Consider the following 20,776-nt stretch of genomic DNA (forward strand, 5'->3'; position numbering starts at 1 on the left):
AATCACACACACACACACACACACAGGATAGAGACGGGGTTTATTCAGGAGGAGGCAATGCTACTGAACGGAACGTTTAGATAGAAATTAGTTAAGTAGAACAGCGATACCATGTGATCCTATATGAAAACAAATTGTGATTTCCCCATTCAGAGTTATTTTACAATCTGTGATTATTTACAATGGGAATGCCAATGCCGACTGTTGTCATAGAGTCGTCATCAATATCATCATGACTCATGATAGACTGTGGATTTGAAAAAGGACACCATTTTGTACCTATCTTTAAACCATATGGTTATTTTTTTTGGGGGGGGGGGATTGATCCAAGGGCCTTCAAAAGGGGAGTGGCCCACTGGGACGCAAGTTGCCCATCCCTGTTCTACCACGAGTTCTGCGTGTTAGAGGGTTAACAACAGCAGTAGTAGATGGGCAGCTGAGAGTGAGTTCACTCCCAGTCCATGAGGAGATTAACAATGGAACAACAACAATGAAGTATGGCTGTGTGTTTACAATGTTTACATCCACTGCTGTCATTTCCTGGTACCACTAGTACAATAGGCATACATTGGGATTCATAGTGATAGTAATGGTGGTAGAGGATAGGGCGGTGTGAGTGTGTGTGGTGCTGGTTCTGTGTAGTGGCCTACTAATGGTCTGCTCCCTTTCAGCTGTTGCAGTTCACTGTGCTGTTCTGTGAGACTGTCATCCTGCTAGCGCAGAGTAGACAGACTAGGTCTGAAAGCAGCAGTCCACAGTCACATACAGACAGGTAGGCAGCACACAGCGCCACATAACAGACAGGCAGACAGCGCCACAGAACAGACAGAGGGCTTCAAAGCCTCATTAATCCAGCCTCCTGCTGTTCACTCACACTGCACATAATACATGGGCCTGGATTGACTTCTAGTGGATATTTAGTGGAACTGCAGAAGTATTGACAAAGATATTATAAAGATTTTTCTCTGTGGTATTGATGATAAAATATGTGGGAATAATAAAAGTTAATATAACACTAGTTATATGAGCAGTTATTGTATTGGCTCTGATAGCATTTAACTTTCTATTTTAAGCCTTTTAGAATGGCCAGGCGTGGTGTGGTGTGGTTTGGCCAGGTGTGGTTTTTTCCTCCTGCGGTTGGTGCTGGCACCTCGGATGGTGCACTTCCCAAATGGCACCCTATTCCCTAAAGTACACTACTTTTGACCAGGGCCCATAGGGATCTGGACAAAAGTAGGGTACTATATAGGGAGCCATTTGGGACGTAGCCATGGAGTCTTGACACACACAAAAAGCAGACTTATATAGCCAGCTGCAAAAACACATGGTGTCACAAAAACACATTTCCAAATGTGTTTTTGATTTCAGATTCAGAATAATGTTTTCTTTGCTCCTAACTAACTACCTCCACAGCACTGCGGAGGGCTACTGTACAGCTTTCCATCGTTGAAATGGACAAGGGCCTGACATCAACGTGTTCCTAATGTGTTTTCGATTATGCCAATTGTAATTATAACCCATGTCAGTGTTCACAGCAATGTCGTAGTGAAATTACTACAACAATAAACTGATTGAACACATCACTTCTAATCAGGCCATACATTTTTTTTTCTCTGATCAGTTGGACATAGAGGTCAGGAAATTATTCTGACAAATGGTAACATTTATTTTATGTGAATAAAATCATACCTTCTTTCACAGCTTTTTTCTTTCCTTCAAGGACATGCAGGTAACCCTAATCCACTATCAACATTCAAACAACTAGATAAGGCCACTGCATGACTGTCCAAGGGTCAAACCACAGAGAACAACATATCAATTAAATTTCAATTTAAGGGTATTTTTTTGCATGGGAAACATGTTTACATGGCCTATGCAAGTGAAATAAACAATAAAAGATTTACAGTAACATTACACTCACAAAAGTCATATTATGTCTATATTGTCACAATTTTCGTCGTCAGATGAAGAGTAGTCATCGGACCAAAGTGGTAAGTGTTCATGTTAATTTATTAAAAAACAGAACACTAAACAAAAAATAACGAGAATGAAACGAAACAGTCCTGTCTGGTACAGACACAAAGACAGAAAATAACTACCCACAAAACACAGGTGAGAAAAGGCTACCTAAGTATGGTTCTCAATCAGAGACAACGGTAGACAGCTGCCTCTGATTGAGAACCACACCCGGCCAAACACACAGAAATAGAAAACATAGAACACAAAACATAGAATGCCCACCCCAACTCACGCCCTGACCAAACCAAAATAGAGACATAAAAAAGGAACTAAGGTCAGGGCGTGACATATATACAGTGTTTTAACGATGTTCAAATAGTTAAAGTAAAAAGAAAAAGGGAAAATAAATAAACATAAATATGGGTTGTATTTACACTGGTGTTTGTTCTTCACTGGTTGCCCTTTTCTTGTGGCAACAGGTCACATATCTTGCTGTTGTGATTGCACACTGTGGTATTTCACCCAATAGATATGGGAGTTTATCAAAATAGGATTTGTTTTTCGAATTCCTTGTGGGTCTGTGTAATCTGAGGGAAATATGTGTCTCTAAAATGGTCATACATTTGGCAGGAGGTTAGGAAGTGCAGCTCAGTTTCCACTTCATTTTGTGGGCAGCCTGCACCTAGCCTGTCTTCTCTTGAGAGCCAGGTCTGCCTATGGCGGCCTTTCTCTATAGCAAGGCGAGTCTGTACATAGTCAAAGCTTTCCTTAATTTTGGGTCAGTCACAGTGGTCAGGCATTCTGCCACTGTGTACTCTCTGTTCAGGGCCAAATAACATTCTAGTTTGCTCTGTTTTTTTGTTAATTCTTTCCAATGTGTCAAGTAATTATCTTTTCTCATGATTTGGTTGTGTCTAATTGTGTTGCTGTCCTGGGGCTCTGTGGGGTCTGTTTGTGTTTGTGAACAGAGCCCCAGGACCAGCTTGCTTAGGGGACTCTTCTCCAGGTTCATCTCTATGTAGGTGATGGCTTTGTTATGGAAGGTTTGGGAATCGCTTCCATTTAGGTGGTTGTAGAATTTAATGGCTCTTTTCTGGATTTTGATCATTAGCGGGTATCGGCCTAATTCTGCTCTGCATGCATTATTTGGTGTTTAACACTGTACACAGAGGATATTTTTGCAGAATTCTGGTGTTTGTCCCATTTTGTGAATTATTGGTTGGTGAGTGGAACCCAGACCTCACCAAGCTCTAGGGAAACGGTGTCTAGATGGAATTTTGTATTTGTGGTTCTGGCAACTGGACCTTTTTTGGAACACCATTATTTTTGTCTTGCTCTCTCTCTAGTCTAGAACAAAGATGTATAAAGAATGCATTGTTTACTTTCCAGCTTCGATTAAACCATTTAATCCAGACAATTTAGTGAAAATTCTGTAAGCATACCCATGTCATTATATTTTGACAGTCTTTTCCGTTCTTGATGTTGACTGATGTCATCCACGAACTCCAGCGGCCCCGCCTCTTCCTCCTCTTCACCCATATGATCGTCATTCTCCACACGGCGTCTCTCCGCGGCCATGGTAACAGCACCGTCTAACGGACTACTGCAGACAACAACAGAAACAAGTGCTTCTCTTTGAGGTACAATCATATTCTCTTCATGCACATAGTTGTAAATACTAGCTATTTGTTTGTCTTTGGGTTTTTGTGGCATACTTGCGCGGACGTAATTTATTCGAAATGAGAGGGTATTTTCTTGCCATGCGATCCGTTTTGTTATCTGGCCTAAGCTTGGGGTGTAACTGACTGGAGGTTTATGGGAAATGTTGTTTCATTTACACATACTGCTGATTAAAATAGATGGAGAGATGTCTGTGTTTGAACTACAAGACCAGGGTCCTGATATGCGGAGATAGATTTTATGGTTAATGTGCATTCTTTGAAAATGTTTCCTGCTGATGTTATTATTGTTGATTCACATACTAGCCCATTAGTAATGATAATGGTTAACATATTTACCATAGCTAGCTAGCTACGTTGTGAAGATCGTGTTTGCTAGCTATTTTAGCTAACTATGAAACCCATCTGGATTAAGTAGTGCTACATTAAATAGGCTTTGAAGTTAATGTAGTTAGTTTAGCTAATATGAACATATAGTTAATGAAAGGTATGTAGGTGTAACCGGAATGAAGAGACACTGCTATCAACTATAGGACATCCTGCTTACCACGGGATAAGATTTTATTTATCTAGGCAGGTCAGTTAAGAACAAATTCTTATTTACAATGACGGCCTACACCGGCCAAACCCGGACGACGCTGCCCTATGGGACTCCCAATCACGGCCGGGTTGTGATACAGCCTGTATTCGAACCAGGGTGTCTGTAGTGACACCTCAATAACTGAGATGCAGTGCCTTAGACCGCTGCTACCCGGGATCCTACTGCTTGTCTAGCACAAGGTTTCCCAAACTAGGTCCTGATAACCTCTTAGCCCCCACGGTTTGATTATCTCTTAGCCCCCACGGTGTGATAACCTCCTAGCCCTCACGGTGTGATAACCTCCTAGCCCACACGGCGTGATAACCTAGTCCTCCAGTCTATACAGTTTATTATATCTAACTCTTGTTTTGAGAGAGAGTTTGCTCTAACTCCAATTTAAACTAGTATCTGCAAACCCTGGCTGTCCAAACAGTCAATTGATTTCAGATAGTATGTAGCTAGCTGGTCAGCTAGCTAATCCGAACATAGTAAGTCTGACAAGCCAACTCTACACACTGAAGAAAGGGATCATTTGACACAGCCAGCAGTAGAGCAAAGTAAAGGGAACCCAGAGCTCTCACTACTGTTTGACAACAGTACCCATTGTTAATAAAGCCTGTGAGCCATGCCATGATCTTGGTTTACTTGCGTCACTTTTACATTCTCAGGGCTGAGATCATGTCATACTAATAAAGCTTAGTTTCAGAGTAGTGACGTGCAGGTGCAGGGTACAACAAGTCAACTAAAGAGAGAGATACCCGCACACTGATGATGATTGCTTCAGTTTTATTGTGCAACGTTTCGACCCGAAGATCGAAGGAGAACTTTCATCCTAATGTTGCCTTCTTTTGTTTCCCTGCCAGACAGTTCCAGCACAGAGACATTGTCCTCCATTTAAGATGAACCTGGCAGAGATCTGTGACAACGCTAAGAAGGGCAGAGAGTATGCTCTGCTGGGAAACTATGACTCCTCTATGGTCTACTACCAGGGAGTGATCCAGCAGATACATAAACACGGCCAAGCCCTCAGAGACCCTGCACTCAAAGTCAAGTGGCAACAGGTGAGACTCTCCCAAACACATACATTACACCTACATGTTGCAGCATAGAAGCATTGGTAATAAGACATTATGAACGCTTAACAAGTATTAATGTGATGTACCGGTTGGCTAACCGAAATGTCCTCTCTCACTCTCTCTCGCTCTAGGTGAGACAGGAGTTGTTGGAGGAGTATGAGCAGGTGAAAGGCATTGTGGGTACTCTGGAGAGTTTTAAGGTGGACAAGCCAGCTGACTTCCCCGTCCCTCAGTCTGAGGAGGGGCCCAGAGACCCTGCAGTGTGGCCCCCACCCACCCCTGCAGAGCACAGGTACATGGAGTGCCTGAGACCTAACACAATTCTTCAGGTCTCAGGCAATCTTAATCATCACTTGAGCCTGGTTCCCCCAAACCAGCTCCATTACTGAGTGGAGAGGAGGAAACCTGACGGAGTAAACAGCACCTGGCTGTGTAAGGTCTCATTTTTAACGAAGAACAAGTACAGAGCTTTAAGTTAATATCTTAAGGCAACATCATGTGGAGCATTGTAGCGTTAACACCGTAACGTTATAGCTCCAATAACTCTGTGTGTGTGTGTGGTGTGCATTGAAGTGGACATATCAGTGTGTTGTTATCCACTGATATGAGAGGAGGAAATGCCACTTAACCAAATGATCCCCTCTTGAAGTTGACAAGCTGCTGCTTCCTATTGGATGTTCAGCTGCAGCAGCACATGGCAGAGAGTAGGCTACACATCTTCTGAATAGCATGGCGATTACAGTGACAGGACCATCATAAAAAGGTTACATGCTGCATAGTTTCATTCACTAGCTGTGTGTCTTATGACTTTCTAAAATAGCCTATAGGCCCTGTAGCATCGTACAGCCACCATGATCTCTCAAACTGACGTTCTGTTTCGCTACACTGCTTGGACTTTGATTGCTTAATGGAAAATGTGTGTCTGTCTGCCTGTCTATGTCTGTGTGTGTCTGCCTGTCTCTGTTTGTGTGTGTCTGCCTGTCTCTGTTTGTGTGTGTCTGCCTGTCTATGTCTGTGTGTGTCTGCCTGTCTATGTCTGTGTGTGTCTGCCTGTCTATGTCTGTGTGTGTCTGCCTGTCTCTGTTTGTGTGTGTGCCTGTCTCTGTGTGTTTGTGTGTGTCCCTATGCATGTGTGTGTTAGGGCCCCTACTGCAGTGAAGCGTCCTAACAGTGGGGTGAAACCCCAGCAGAGGAAGGACTCTCCAGGTATGCAGCCCAGAGGGGCTCCGGGAGGGAGGGGCCAGACCAACCCTAAAACAGACCGCCCCGCCCCCAGGGACGCCCCCCGAGGCACCAAGGTCAGAGACGACAAGGTCCGTGTACAGCTGGAGATACTACACTTATACTGTTAGGGCTGGTTTCCTGGACACATGAAGTCCTGGACTGAAAATCATGCTCGATCTCTATCTAAACTTTTTTAGTCTAGGACTAGACTTGATCTTTGTCTGGGAAACTGGCCCTTAAACTCGCATGTCTGTTGTCCAGGGTAAAAAATAGTACCGGTATATAAGGTGGGGAAGTTCAACTTGTGTTAAACGTGTGTGTGTCCTGTAGGGTAAAAAGGCTGTAGCAGAGGGAGCAGGGGATGGAGAGCTGAAGAAGTTTGATGGTTCGGGGTACGACAGTGACTTAGTGGAGGCACTGGAGAGAGACATCGTCTCCCGCAACCCCAACATACACTGGTACATTAAACACATCACCTTGCTGACCTGTGTGTGTGTGTGTCACTCTGACTCACTCACTATGTGTGTATCACTGTAGGTCTGACACATTGCTGATATGTGTGTGTGTGTGTGTGTGTGTGTGTGTGTGTGTGTGTGTGTGTGTGTGTGTGTGTGTGTGTGTGTGTGTGTGTGTGTGTGTGTGTGTGTGTGTGTGTGTGTGTGTGTGTGTGTGTGTGTGTGTGTGTGTGTTCCAGGGGGGACATTGCTGACCTGGAGGATGCTAAGAAGCTGTTGAGAGAAGCGGTGGTTCTGCCCATGTGGATGCCAGACTTCTTCAAGGGTATACGCCGACCCTGGAAGGTAACACACACACACACACACACACACACACACACACTTAAAAGGCAATGAGAGAAGAGTACCTTGAGGAGTAGTGTGTGGTAGCAGAAGGTGAATGTTGAACTTTTGTGTGACGTCGTCATTAAGGGCCGTAACTTGACCGTATTAACCGCCACACCGGCAGTCAGGAGTCATGACCGCAGGGAAATTCCACGTGACCGCTGAGTCACGGTAACTAGGCTTCTCCAAAACTGTGGTCTGATACCGCTGATGGTCATTAGTAGTCTACCAAACTTGTTAACGGCCAGTCGCTAATAGCCTGGTACTCAGCCCTCTATTGTCCCTCTAATCACTCTGCCAATGCAAATGAAATGAAAGTTAAATAAATGAACACTTCAGGAGAGCCCTGGCATTCAGAGTTTGAGTGGAATAGGATCACCTGTTGCCTAGCCAGAGTCAGATCATCATAGCTGGTTGATGCATGGAATGAAATAACTGTTTCTATAAACCCATATTGTGGTACATTTCTATAGGCTATGCAATTGCGTGAGAAAACAAGAGTTTCTATTAAAAAGAGGAGGATCCCATCATCTTTCTATAGGCTTGGCCTACTATATTTATTTCTCATAATATTAATCACGTTGCTTCTCTTTACAACCGGAGTAGCCTACCTGGCTGGCATGAATATCAACTGTGGGAAAAGCGTCCTCCATTCGCTATTTAAGTGCAAACGGATGACATGCATTTCCCCCCTGCCCCTGTTCTGACCGGTGCATGATATGGTCCATTCTAAATCAAAACTCATTTCAGAGATTTATTATATTAGTATACGACAAGACAAGATTCAATTGAGAATAGTCTGACGGGTGAGAATATTATAACTTGTGAGTGATGCCCAGGGTGTGCCAGTCTAACGCTTCCAACACACCCTGACAGCGTCATTGCATTTTGATACACCACAATTACATTCATTTCCAATGAAAACACTGTGTTTGTCCTTGCAGCATTGCGTTGCGGAGGCAGTTGCAGTGCGTTCTGTGTGGTGCCATACGTTGGGTTTATCGAACGTATGCGTCAAACTGTATGAGTAGACGGCTTGACAGAAACGGTAGCAGAAGGTGAATGTTGAACTTTTGATGCTGCGTACTACTGAGGTCAGGGCTCTGTGCAGGCCAGTCAGGTTCTTCCACATCGATCTCAACAAACCATTTCTTTGTGGACCTCACTTTGTCCATGGGTGCTTTGTCATGCTGAAACGGGAAAGGGCCTTGTCCAAACTGTTGCCACAAAGTTGGATAGCATAGCATCGTCTAGAATGGAGGAAGCCCTTACCGCAGTAACGTGTCATTGTATGCTGTAGCATTACTATTTCCCTTCACTGGAACTAAGAGGCAAACCATGAAAAACATCCCAGACCATTATTCCTCCTCCACTAAACTTTACAGTTGGCACTATGCATTGGGGCAGGTAGCGTTCTCCTGGCATGTGCCAAACCCAGATTCGTCTGTTGGACTGCCAGATGGTTGAAGAGTGATTAAACACTCCAGAGAATGCGTTTCCACTGCTCCAGAGTCCAATGGCGGCGAACTTTACACCACTCCAGCCGACGCTTGGCATTGCGCATGGTGATCTTAGACTTGTGTGCGGCTGCTCGGCCATGGAAACCCATTACGCGAAGCTCCTGACGAACAGTTCTTGTGCTGACGTTGCTTCCAGAGGCAGGAAAACTGAAATCCGTCTTACCTCATTTCTAGCAGCATGTCACCTGTGCAACTAGATGCAAAAAACTTCTAGAACACCTTTACTCCACACAGAGAGACATATACAAAACTCTAGAACACCTTTACTCCACACAGAGAGACACGTACAAAGCTCTAGGTCACCTTTACTCCACACAGAGAGACACGTACCAAGCTCGCCCTCCATTTGGTAAATATGACCATAACTCTATCCTTTAGATTCCTGCTTACAAGCAAAAACTCAAACAGGAAGTACCAGTGATGCGCTCAATACGGAAGTGGTCTGATGAAGCGGATGCTAAGCTACAGGACTGTTTCCCTAGCACAGACTGGAATATGTTCCGGTATTCATTCGATGGCATTGATGAGTTTACCACATCAGTCACCGGCTTTATTAATAAGTGCATCGACGGCGTTGTCCCCACAGACTGTACGTACATATCCCAACCAGATTACATGCAACATCTGCACTGAGCTAAAGGCTAGAGCTGCCGCTATCAAAGAGCAGAACACTAATCCGAACGCTTATAAGAAATCCCGCTATGCCCTGCGACGAACCATCAAACAGGCAAAGCGTCAATACAGGACTATGATCTAATCCTACTACACCTGCTCTGACACTCGTCGGATGTGGCAAGGCTTGCAAACTATCACGGATTACAAAGGGAAACCCAGCCGAGAGCTGCCCAGTGACACAAGCCTATCAGACGATCTAAATGCCTTCTATGCTCGCTTCAAGGTTAGGAAAACTAAACCATGCATGAAAGCACCTGCTGTTCCGGACGACTGTGTGATTGCCCTCTCTGTAGCCGATGTGAGTAAGACCTTTTTAAACAGGTCAACATTCACAAGGCCGCAGGGCCAGACGGATAATCAGGACGTGTACTCGGAGCTTGCGCTGACCAGTTGGCAAGTGTCTTCGCTGACATTTTCAACCTCTCCCTGACCCCAGTCTGTAATACCTACATGCTTCCCAAAATATTTAGCTGTGCAACCTGCAGTTTTAATTTGGGAACACCCAGTGTGACTAGAAATAAAAAATCACCCAGATAATAATTGATTTAGGCTTCGCGTGCCATAGTCATCGAGTCCTCTTTCTCCCTCCAACGGCTGTTTGCCTCCGGTTCCCAGGCTATGCACACCATGCCCCACCCCTTGTCACTCAAGCAGGCAGCACACTGTTTATTCTCTCAGCATGCTGTCAATTCATGCACTCAACACAGATTCTTCCAAAACAAGAACAATGCTTCTTTACACCTTGCCCTCTCTGTTATACAATTCGTTTTTTTGTATTTTGTTCTCTGCAAAACGCGAGTTAGCTAGTCTAATATGCATGTACAGTGGCAAGGGAAAAGTATGTGAACCCTTTGGAATTACCTGGATTTCTGCATACATTTGACATAAAATTTGATCTGGTCTTCATCTAAGTCACAACAATAGACAAACATAGTGTGCTTATACTAATGACACAAAGTATTGTATTTTTCTTGTCTATATTGAATACATAATTTAAACATTCACAGTGTAGGTTGGAACCCCTAGGCTAATGACTTCTCCAAAAGCTAATTGAAGTCAGGAGTCAACTAACCTGGAGTCAACTAACCTGGAGTCCAATCGATGAGACAAGATTAGAGATGTCGGTGAGAGCTGCCCTGCCCTATAAAAAAACGCTATTCACAAGAAGCATTGCCTGATGTGAACCCTCCCTAGAATAAAAGAGATCTCAGAAGACCTAAGATTAAGAATTGTTGACTTGCATGAAGCTGGAAAGGGTTACAAAAGTATCTCTAAAAGCCTTGATGTTCATCAGTCAGTAAGACAAATTGTCTATAAATGGAGAAAGTTCAAGACTGTTGCTACTCTCCCTAGGAGTGGCCGTCCTGCAAAGATGACTGCAAGAGCACAGAGCAGAACGCTCAATGAGGTTAAGAAGAATCCTAGAGTGTCAGCTAAAGACTTACAGAAATCTCTGGAACATGCTAACATCTCAGTTGACAAGTCTACGATACGTAAAACACTAAACAAGAATGGTGTTCATGGGAGGACACCAAGGAAGAAGTCACTGCTGTCCAAAAAAAACATTGCTTCACGTCTGAAGTTTGCAAAAGAGCACCTTGATGTTCCACAGAGCTACTGGCAAAATATTCTGTGGACAGATGAAACTACAGTTGAGTTGTTTGGAAGGAACACACAGCACTATGTGTGGTGCAAAAAAGTCACAGTACACTAACATCAAAACCTCATCCCAACTGTAAATTATGGTGGAGGGTCATCATGGTTTGGGGCTGCCTCAGGGCCTGGACAGCTTGCTATCATCGACGGAAAAATGAATTCCCAAGTTTATCAAGACATTTTGCAGGAGAATGTAAGGCTATCTGTCCTCCAATTGAAGCTCAACAGAAGTTGGGTGACGCAATAGGACAACGACCCAAAACACAGAAGTAAATAAACAACAGAATGGCTTCAACAGAAGAAAATACGCCTTCTGGAGTGGCCCAGTCAGAGTCCTGACCTCAACCAGATTGAAATGCTGTGGCATGACCTCGAGCTGTTCACACCAGACATCCCAAGAATATTGCTGAACTGAAACAGTTTTGAAATGAGGAATAATACAAAATTCAACCTGACCGTTGTGCAGGTCTGATCCCCAACTACAGAAAACGTTTGGTTGACGTTATTGCTGCCAAAGGAGGGTCAGCCAGTTATTAAATCCAAGGGTTCACATACTTTCCCCACCCTGCACTGTGAATGTTTACACGGTGTGTTCAATAAAGACATGAAAACTTATAATTGTTTGTGTTATTAGTTTAAGCAGACTGTGTTTGTCTGTCTATTTGTCGTGGACTTCAGAAAACAGCAAAGTTAGCACCCCCCTATCCACATCGACAGGACAGCAGTGGAGAAGAAGGAAAGTTTAAGTTCCTCGGTGTACATATCATAGACGAACTAAAATGGTCCACCCACACAGAAAGTGTGGTGAAGAAGGCGCAACAGCGCCTCTTCAACCTCAGGAGGCTGAAAAAAAAAATTGTCTTGTCACCGAAAACCCTCACTAACTTTTACAGGTGCACAATTGAGAGCATCCTGTTGGGCTGTATCACCGCCTGGTACGGCAACTGCACCGCCCTCAACCGCATGGCTCTCCAGTGGGTGGTGCGGTCTGCACAACGCATCACCGGGGGCAAACTACCTGCCCTCCAGGACACCTACAACACCCGATGTCACAGGAAGGCCAAAAAGATCATCAAGGACAAAAACCACCCGAGCCACTACCTGTTCACCCTGCTTCCATCCAGAAGGCGAGATCAGTACAGGTGCATCAAAGCTGGGACAGAGAGATAGAAGCTGTTTTTCAATCTCAAGGCCATCAGATTGTTAAACAGCCACCACTAGCACAGAGAGGCGGCTGCCTACCTACAGACTTGATATCATTGGCCACTTTAATAAATGGAACACTAGTCACTTTAATAATGCCACTTTTAAGAATGTTTACATGTCTCGCATTACTCATCTCATATGTATATACTGTTTCCTTCACTATCTATTGCGTCTTGGCTGCTCTGTCACTGCTCATCCATATATTTTATATGTATATATTTTTATCCCGTTCCTTTACTAGATTGTGTGTATTAGGTTTTGTTGTGGAATTTGTTAGATATTACCTGTTAGATACTGCTGCACTGATAAGCATTTCGCTACACTCGCAATCACATCTGCTAACCATGTGTATGTGACCAATCAAATTAGATTTTATTTTATTGTTGTGGCCTAGATGAAGATCAGATCAAATTTTATGACCAATTTATGCAGAAATCCAGGTATTTCCAAAGTGTTCACATACTTTTTCTTGCCACTGTAAGTCTCATGGCTCAAAGTGGATGAGAGATTGACTTCATCACTACTTGTTTTTGTAAGACGTGTTGACAAGCTGATTGAACGGAGGTGTCTGTTTAAACTACTGGCACACAGCTCGGACACCCATGCATACCCCACAAGGCATGTCACCAGAGGTCTCTTAACAGTCCCCAAGTCCAGAACAGACTATGGGAGGCGCACAGTACTACGTAGAGCCATGACTACATGGAACTCTATTCCACATCAGGTAACTGATGCAAGCAGTAGAATCAGATTTTAAATAACGTATAAAAATACACCTTATGGATTAGCGGGGAATGTGAAGAGACACAGACACACATAAACATGATAAGACACATACTCTACACACATGTACACATGGATTTTGTATTGATGATATGTGGTAGTAGAGTAGTTGCTTGAGGGAACACACTTAATGTGTTGTGAAAAGTGTAATGAAATGTCATGTAATATTTTTTAAATTGTATATAACTGCCTTAATGTTGCTGGACCCCAGGAAGAGTAGCTGCTTCCTTGGAAACGCCTAATGGGGATCCATAATAAATACAAATATAAGGAACCTGGCATGCGCCTAACATAAGGCATATTGCTAATGTTTTTTAAAGTTTTAACTTTAAAGTTAGGAGCACCTGTGCTACCAATGGAAAAACATTCATTTAGAGCCCTTGCCCTCAGGCCCAATCACGTGATTAAAGGGGGTCAATATTTCATTGGTCTCTCAGTGTCACAACCAAACACATACGTCACACGAAGACCATGTAGTGTAGGAATGCGTGGTTTCTTACATGGGAGTGAATGAATGAATACAGTGAACATTTTTGAATGATGACATGTATGGATGGATATTCAGAGGTTGCTCTGTCATACACCACTCAGGCCTGTAAGTGGTGATGTTGTACAGTAGAAATTCATGAAGTTTGGAAAAGATTGGCCTACTGTCAGCGCCGACCCCTCTGTATGCAATATATGGTGTGTGTGTGTCTCCTCTCTCTCACTCTCTCTCTCTCTCTACCAGGGTGTGTTGATGGTGGGCCCACCAGGGACAGGGAAGACCATGCTGGCTAAAGCCGTGGCTACAGAGTGTGGCACCACCTTCTTCAACGTGTCCTCCTCCACGCTCACCTCCAAATACAGAGGAGAGTCTGAGAAACTGGTTCGCCTGCTCTTTGAGATGGTGAGTCTTTGTGTGTGTGTGTGTGTGTGTGTGTGTGTGGTCTCTTGTGACGGACAAAAAAACCAAACGTAGAGCTTTCTGAGGCCAGCTTTCTCATTTTCATCTGGTTCTGGGTTGGAGAGTGTATGATGTGGGCAGTGCCGCCTCTAGACCTTCGGAGAACCTAAGTGAGAATAGCCCCCCCCCTCCCCCCTCCCCCCCACCTCGCAGGTAAAACGTTTTAGTGCTATCTTAGCAGCGTTATTTTTTTGTTGGCAGTGTTAAAGTAAATTCCCAGCAATTCTACACATTTTCCCATGTTCATATGACATCTGAATGATTTTGACTAACAAAGTCAATGGGGGGGGGGGGGGGGGTCAGGGCCCCTGAGCACATGCTCCTGCGTGCCTGGTCAGTAATATGGTGATGATTAGGCCTACTACAAGGTTTATATAGCTGACTAGACTACCTTACCTAGCAATCCATATGTTTTGCTGACGTGGGATAATTGAGTGACTGACAGAACAAGTGGAAAACTGATGATGCTCTACCACATTTTGAAATTACACCTTGTGTATTCTAACTCTCAACAGTAAATTGTATTTTTTGGGGGGGGTGGGGGGAGTGCCCTAGAATACACGGGGCCCTACAAATCTGCTTATAGGAAGAGGTGGGTCTGGGTGTGTTTTTGTGCTTTTTTAAATAACATTCTTCAGAACCATGTTCTACAAGATGTTGACATAGAGATGTAAAAGATAGAAAGGTATGTTTTAATAGAAGAGACCATTATGAGAATGTTTTTTTGTTGTTGAAAAGACGTTGAAAATATGTCTGTTTGGTTGAAATATGTCTTTGGTTGCTGGGGAATACTCAATGAACCTTTTTTTTTTTTAATGAACCTTTTCTCTCCATTTGTGTCCAGGCGAGGTTCTATGCCCCAACCACCATCTTCATAGATGAGATAGACTCCATCTGTGGGAGTCGAGGGAAGTCGGACGAACACGAAGCCAGCCGCAGAGTCAAGTCAGAAATACTGGTACAGATGGACGGTGAGAGAAGTTGGAGGGAAGGAGGAGAGAGGAAAAAGGAGATGGGAGAAAGCGAGAGAGTTCACTGATTTCTGAATATGTTGTTTCTAGCTCGGCTGCTGTGGTGTGTTTTTGGGGAAAAGTATCTGACTGTACCATTGTTGTCCAGATGTAGGGAGAGCTATCTGACTGTACCATTGTTGTCCAGATGTAGGGAGAGCTATCTGACTGTACCATTGTTGTCCAGATGTAGGGAGAGCTATCTGACTGTACCATTGTTACCCAGGTGTGGGGGGAGCTATCTGACTGTACCATTGTTGTCCAGATGTAGGGAGAGCTATCTGACTGTACCATTGTTACCCAGATGTAGGGAGAGCTATCTGACTGTACCATTGTTGCCCAGGTGTGGGAGGAGCTTCAGAGAATGACGATCCCTCTAAGATGGTGATGGTTCTGGCTGCTACTAACTTCCCCTGGGACATCGACGAGGCACTACGGAGACGACTGGAGAAGAGAATCTACATCCCACTGCCTACAGGTGACCTCTGACCCCTCACCTTTTAAACCTAACCTCTGATCTATATCCCCCTGCCTACAAGTGACCTTTAACCTTTCAACCCTAACCTCTACCCTTACCCTGAACCTAAGATGCGGAGATCCTGTTTCATACAGATGTCTTGCATATTAACCTATTCTTAAAATGTATCTGATGTGCAGAACATTCACATTGTTGTACAGTTATACCTGTATGTCTTTAGCTGTAGGGTGTGTTGTTAACCCCCATTCCTGTGTGTGTGTGTAGCTGTGGGTCGTGCTGAACTGCTGGGGATCAGTCTAAAGGAGGTGGATGTGGCTGATGATGTGGACCTGGCTCTCATCGCTGACAAGATAGACGGATACTCTGGAGCTGACATCACCAACGTCTGCAGGTCTAGCTTTGTGTGTGTGTGTGGGGGGGGGGGGGGGGGGTTATTCTATCATTTTGGGGACTTTAGGCCAGTAAAACAAGGACAATTCTCCCTCGTGGGGACATTTCCCATATACCCATAATGACAATAGGATTTTGAATGGTAATTCATTTTTAGTGTTCTTGTGAGACTGTTCCCATGACTGACCCTTGTGAGTCGTGACTAGTCGTGCGGCATCGTGTGTGTGTGTGTGTGTGTGTGTGTGTGTGTGTGTGTGTGTGTGTGTGTGTGTGTGTGTGTGTGTGTGTGTGTGTGTGTGTGTGTGTGTGTGTGTGTGTGTGTGTGTGTGTGTGTGTGTGTGTAAGCTAAGGTCACAGTCATGGCTCTTGGCCAGGGGCATCCCCTGAACACACCCTTTATATAACATATAACAGAGAGAGTTGAGTCCACAGAGGGAAGGGGAAAGGAGAGGGGGAAGAGAGAGAGAGGGACAACAATGTGCCCTCAGGAGGTCAGGCCTCTGTATGTGACCCATTAGATGTGTGCATTACATTTTAGTTATGCGTACATTCGGAAAGTATTAAGAACCCTTGATGTAATCCACATTTTGTTACGTTACAGCCTTATTCTAAAATGTCTTTAATTACTCATCAATCTACACACAATAACCCATAATGACAAAGCAAAAACAGGTTTTTAGACATTTCTACACATGGATTAAAAATAAAATACCTTATTTACATAAGTATTCAGACCCTTTGCTATGAGACTTTAAATTGATCTCAGGTGTATCCTGTTTCCATTGATCATCCTGTTTCTACAACTTGAATGGAGTCCACCTGTGGTAAATTCAATTGATGGACATGATTTGGAAAGGCACACACCTGTCTATGTATGGTCCCACAGTTGGCAGTGCATGTCAGAGCAAAAACCAAGCCATGAGATCTAAGGAATTATCCGTAGAGCTCCGACAGGATTGTGTCGAGGCACAGATCTGGGGAAGGATACCAAAACATTTCTGCAGCATTGAAGGACCCCAAGAACTCAGTGGCCTCAATCATTCTAAAATGGAAGAAGTTTGGAACCACCAAGACTCTTCCTAGATCTGGCCGCCCGGCCAAACTGAGCAATCGGGGAAGAAGGGCCTTGGTCAGGGAGGTGACCAAGAACCCGATGGTCTCTCTGACAGAGCTCCAGAGTTCCTCTGTGGAGATGGGAGAATCTTCCAGAAGGACAACCCTCTCTGCAGCACTCCACCAATCAGGCCTTTATGGTAGAGTGGCCAGACGGAAGCCACTCCTCAGTAAAAGGCTTGGAGTTTGCCTAAAGGCACCTAAAAGACTCTGTCCATGAGAAACAAGATTCTCTGGTCTGATGAAACCAAGATTGAACTCTTTGACCTGAATGCCAAGCGTCACGTCTGGAGGAAACCTGGCACCATCCTTGCGGTGAAGCAAGGTGGTGGCAGCATCATGCTGTAGGGGTGTTTTTCAGCGGCAAGGACTGAGAGACTAGTCAAGATTGAGGGAATGATCAGAGATCCTTGATGAAAACCTGCTCCAGAGTGCTCAGGACCTCAGACTGGGACAAATGTTCACCTTCCAACAGGACAACGACTCTAAGCACACAGCCTAGACAACCCAGGAGTGGCTTCGGGACAACTCTCTGAATGTCCTTGAGTGGCCCAGCCAGAGCCCGGACTTGAACCCGATCTAACATCTCTGGAGAGACCTGAAAATGGCTGTGCAGCGACGCTCCCCATCCAACCTGACAGACTTTGAGGATCTGTAGAGAATAATGGGAGAAACCCCTCAAATACAGGTGTGCCTAGCTTGTAGCATCAAACCCATGAAGATGGCTGTAATCGCTGCCAAAGGTTCAAACATTTCTAAAAACCTGTTTTTCCTTAGTATAAGGTGGAATTTTGGGTTGATTGATAAGGGGGGAAAACGATTTAATATTTAATAAGGTTGTAACGTAATAAAATGTGGAAAAAGTCAAGGGGTCTCAATACTTTCCAAATGCACTGTATCCATGTTTTTTTGTGTTTTGAGATCAGAGCTCTGTATGAAGAACGCATCTACCGTTAAATAAACTGTCTCTGTCTCTGAGTGTGCCATGTGTGTCTGCCCCCACAGAGATGCATCTATGATGGCTATGCGTCGGCGTATCCAGGGCCTCTCTCCAGAGGAGATCAGAGCTCTGTCTAAAGAAGAGCTTCAGATGCCTGTCACCATGGACGACTTCACAATCACCTTGAAGAAGATCTCCAAGTCTGTCTCCGCTGCCGACTTGGAGAAGTACCAGGCCTGGATGGACGAGTTTGGATCTGTCTAGAGAGAGGACACAGCACCAGGAGTGGAAGAAAGGACTGTAAGAGCAGAGGGGGAGAGGACCAGTGGGGATTGGAGGGGGAGAGGACCAGTGGGGATTGGAGGGGGAGAGAACCAGTGGGGATTGGAGGGGGAGAGGACCAGTGGGGATTGGAGGGGGGATTGGAGTGGGAGAGGACCAGTGGGATTGGAGGGGGAGAGGACCAGTGGGGATTGGAGTGGAAGAGCAGAGTGGGAGAGGACCCGTGGGGATTGGAGTGGGAGAGGACCCGTGGGGATTGGAGTGGGAGAGCAGAGTGGGAGAGGACCAGTGGGGATTGGAGTGGGAGAGGACCAGTGGGGATTGGAGTGGGAGAGGACCAGTGGGGATTGGAGTGGGAGAGGACCCGTGGGGATTGGAGGGGGAGAGCAGAGTGGGAGAGGACCAGTGGGGATTGGAGGGGGAGAGCAGAGTGGGAGAGGACCAGTGGGGATTGGAGTGGGAGAGGACCAGTGGGGATTGGAGTGGGAGAGGACCCGTGGGGATTGGAGTGGGAGAAGACCAGGAGAAAGAGACATGTATGTGAAGTGTAGAGGACCTAGAGGAGGTTGTGACTGGTGAAGAACTAGAGGCCAAGAGTGTTAGCCAAGAGGATTGAAGTGTGTAAAGCGGAGACAAATGGACTAGAGTGTTTGGCTGAGATTTAAAGGGTACATCTCAATAGTCTAAAGTTGCTTCCTCTCTACGTCCCCTTGTCTTCATCTCCTTGGCTCTTCATCTCTTTGTCTTCCTCTGTATCTGTTGGTCCATCCCTCCCTCCACTCACTACACCTCTATGTGTCTGTGGAGATGGAGTCTGTCACTGCATCTAAAATGATACCCTATACCCTATATAGTGCACTAAGGGTCTGGTCAAAAGTAGGGCACTATATAGGGAATAGGGTGCCATTTTGGATGCAGTCTGTGAAACTCTTCGCAGACGCCTTGGACTGATACTTGAATGGACACCTACAGACACTAATCACCACACACATTCACCAGGAGATGAAATGTACCTGAACAGGTTGGGTTGAATGGTTCAGCTGTTCGTTTGACCACCTAGCTATCACAGTGTCTGGAAATGTAGATAATACACTGAACAAAAATATAAACACAACACGACACCATTTCTACGATTTTACAGAGTTACAGTTCATATAAGGAAATCAGTCAATTGAAATAAATTCATTAAGCCCTAGTACATGGATTTCACATGACTGGGAATACAGATAGGCATCACAGATATCTTTAAAAAAAAGTAGGGGCGTGGATCAGAACCAGTCAGTATCTGGTGTGACCACCATTTGCCTCAGGCAGCGCGACACATCTCCTTTGCATAGAGTTGATCAGGCTGTTGGTTGTGGCCTGTTGAATGTTGTCCCACTCCTCTTCAATGGCTGTGCGAAGGTGCTGGATATTAGCTGCAACTGGAACATGCGTACATGTCGATCCAGAGCATCCCAAACATGCTCAATGGGTGAGATGTCTGAGAATGCAAGCTACGGAAGAACTGGGACATTTTCATCCTCCAGAAATTGTATACAGATCATGCTGAAACATGAGGTGATGGCGGTGGATGAATGGCACAACAATGAGCCTCAGGATCTCATCATGTACACTACCGTTCAAAAGTTTGGGGTCACTTAGAAATGTCCTTGTTTTTGAAAGAAAAGCTAAATAATTTGTCCATTTAAAATAACATAAAATTGATCTGAAATACAGTGTTGACATTGTTAATGTTGTAAATGACTATTGTAGCTGGAAACGGCAGATTTTTTTATGGAATATCTACATAGGCTTATGGAGGCCCATTATCAGCAACCATCACTCCTGTGTTCCAATGGCACGTTGTGTTAGCGAATCCAAGTTTATCATTTTAAAAGGCTAATGGATCATTAGAAAACCCTTTTGCTATTAGGTAAGCACAGCTGAAACTGTCTATTCTTGTAAATTAAGACTGTTCCATGCGAGAAATTGTCAGAACAAGAATAGACTGACGAGTTTCAGAAGAAACCATTTCGAGCCTGTAATCAAACACACAAATGCTGATGTTCCAGATACTCAACTAGTCTAAAGAAGGCCAGTTTTATTGTTTCTTTAATCAACACAACAGTTTCAGCTATGCTAAAATAATGGAAAAAGGGTTTTCTAATGATCAATTAGCCTTTTAAAATGATAAACGTGGATTAACTAACACAACGTGCCATTGGAACACAGCAATGATGGTTGCTGATAATGGGCCTCTTTACGCCTATGTAGATATTCCATAAAAAATCTGCCGTTTCCAGCTACAATAGTCATTTACAACATTAACAATGTCTACACTGTATTTCTGATCAATTTGATGTTATTTTAATGGACAAAAAAAATAGCTTTTCTTTCAAAAACAAGGACATTTCTAAGTGAGCCCAAACAGTTGAACG

General features: G+C 44.5%; 1 protein-coding gene across 3 annotated transcripts; it reads left to right on the top strand.

Moving 5' to 3' along the window:
* Positions 1-3,476: 3,476 nt before the first annotated feature.
* Positions 3,477-18,420, top strand: katnal1 (katanin p60 subunit A-like 1). Of its 3 annotated transcripts, none has more exons than XM_071364871.1 (11): positions 3,477-3,599; positions 5,082-5,279; positions 5,426-5,586; positions 6,436-6,592; positions 6,849-6,976; positions 7,213-7,318; positions 13,928-14,086; positions 14,988-15,114; positions 15,497-15,631; positions 15,896-16,022; positions 18,140-18,420. In XM_071364871.1, the coding sequence occupies exons 2-11, from the start codon at positions 5,118-5,120 to the stop codon at positions 18,336-18,338; spliced, it is 1,461 nt and encodes a 486-aa protein (XP_071220972.1). In that variant the 5' UTR covers positions 3,477-3,599; positions 5,082-5,117; the 3' UTR covers positions 18,339-18,420. The 3 variants fall into 3 exon arrangements, with proteins under 3 accessions (XP_071220972.1, XP_071220971.1, XP_071220970.1); XM_071364870.1 differs by having other exon boundaries at positions 5,086-5,279; positions 6,436-6,607; XM_071364869.1 differs by having other exon boundaries at positions 3,478-3,599; positions 6,436-6,607.
* The last annotated feature ends 2,356 nt before the right edge of the window (positions 18,421-20,776 follow it).

This window comes from Salvelinus alpinus, chromosome 24 (genome assembly GCF_045679555.1).
Source record: "Salvelinus alpinus chromosome 24, SLU_Salpinus.1, whole genome shotgun sequence".
In the NCBI taxonomy this organism is placed as follows: Eukaryota; Metazoa; Chordata; class Actinopteri; order Salmoniformes; family Salmonidae; genus Salvelinus; species Salvelinus alpinus.

Excerpts from the sequence above, each read along its gene's own strand:
- katnal1 (XM_071364870.1), top strand. The coding sequence starts at position 5,118 with ATGAACCTGGCAGAGATCTGTGACAACGCTAAGAAGGGCAGAGAGTAT. Across the intron at positions 5,587-6,435 it reads CCCACCCCTGCAGAGCACAG|GGCCCCTACTGCAGTGAAGC; the intron begins GTACATGGAGTG and ends TGTGTGTGTTAG. Across the intron at positions 6,608-6,848 it reads CCAAGGTCAGAGACGACAAG|GGTAAAAAGGCTGTAGCAGA; the intron begins GTCCGTGTACAG and ends TGTGTCCTGTAG.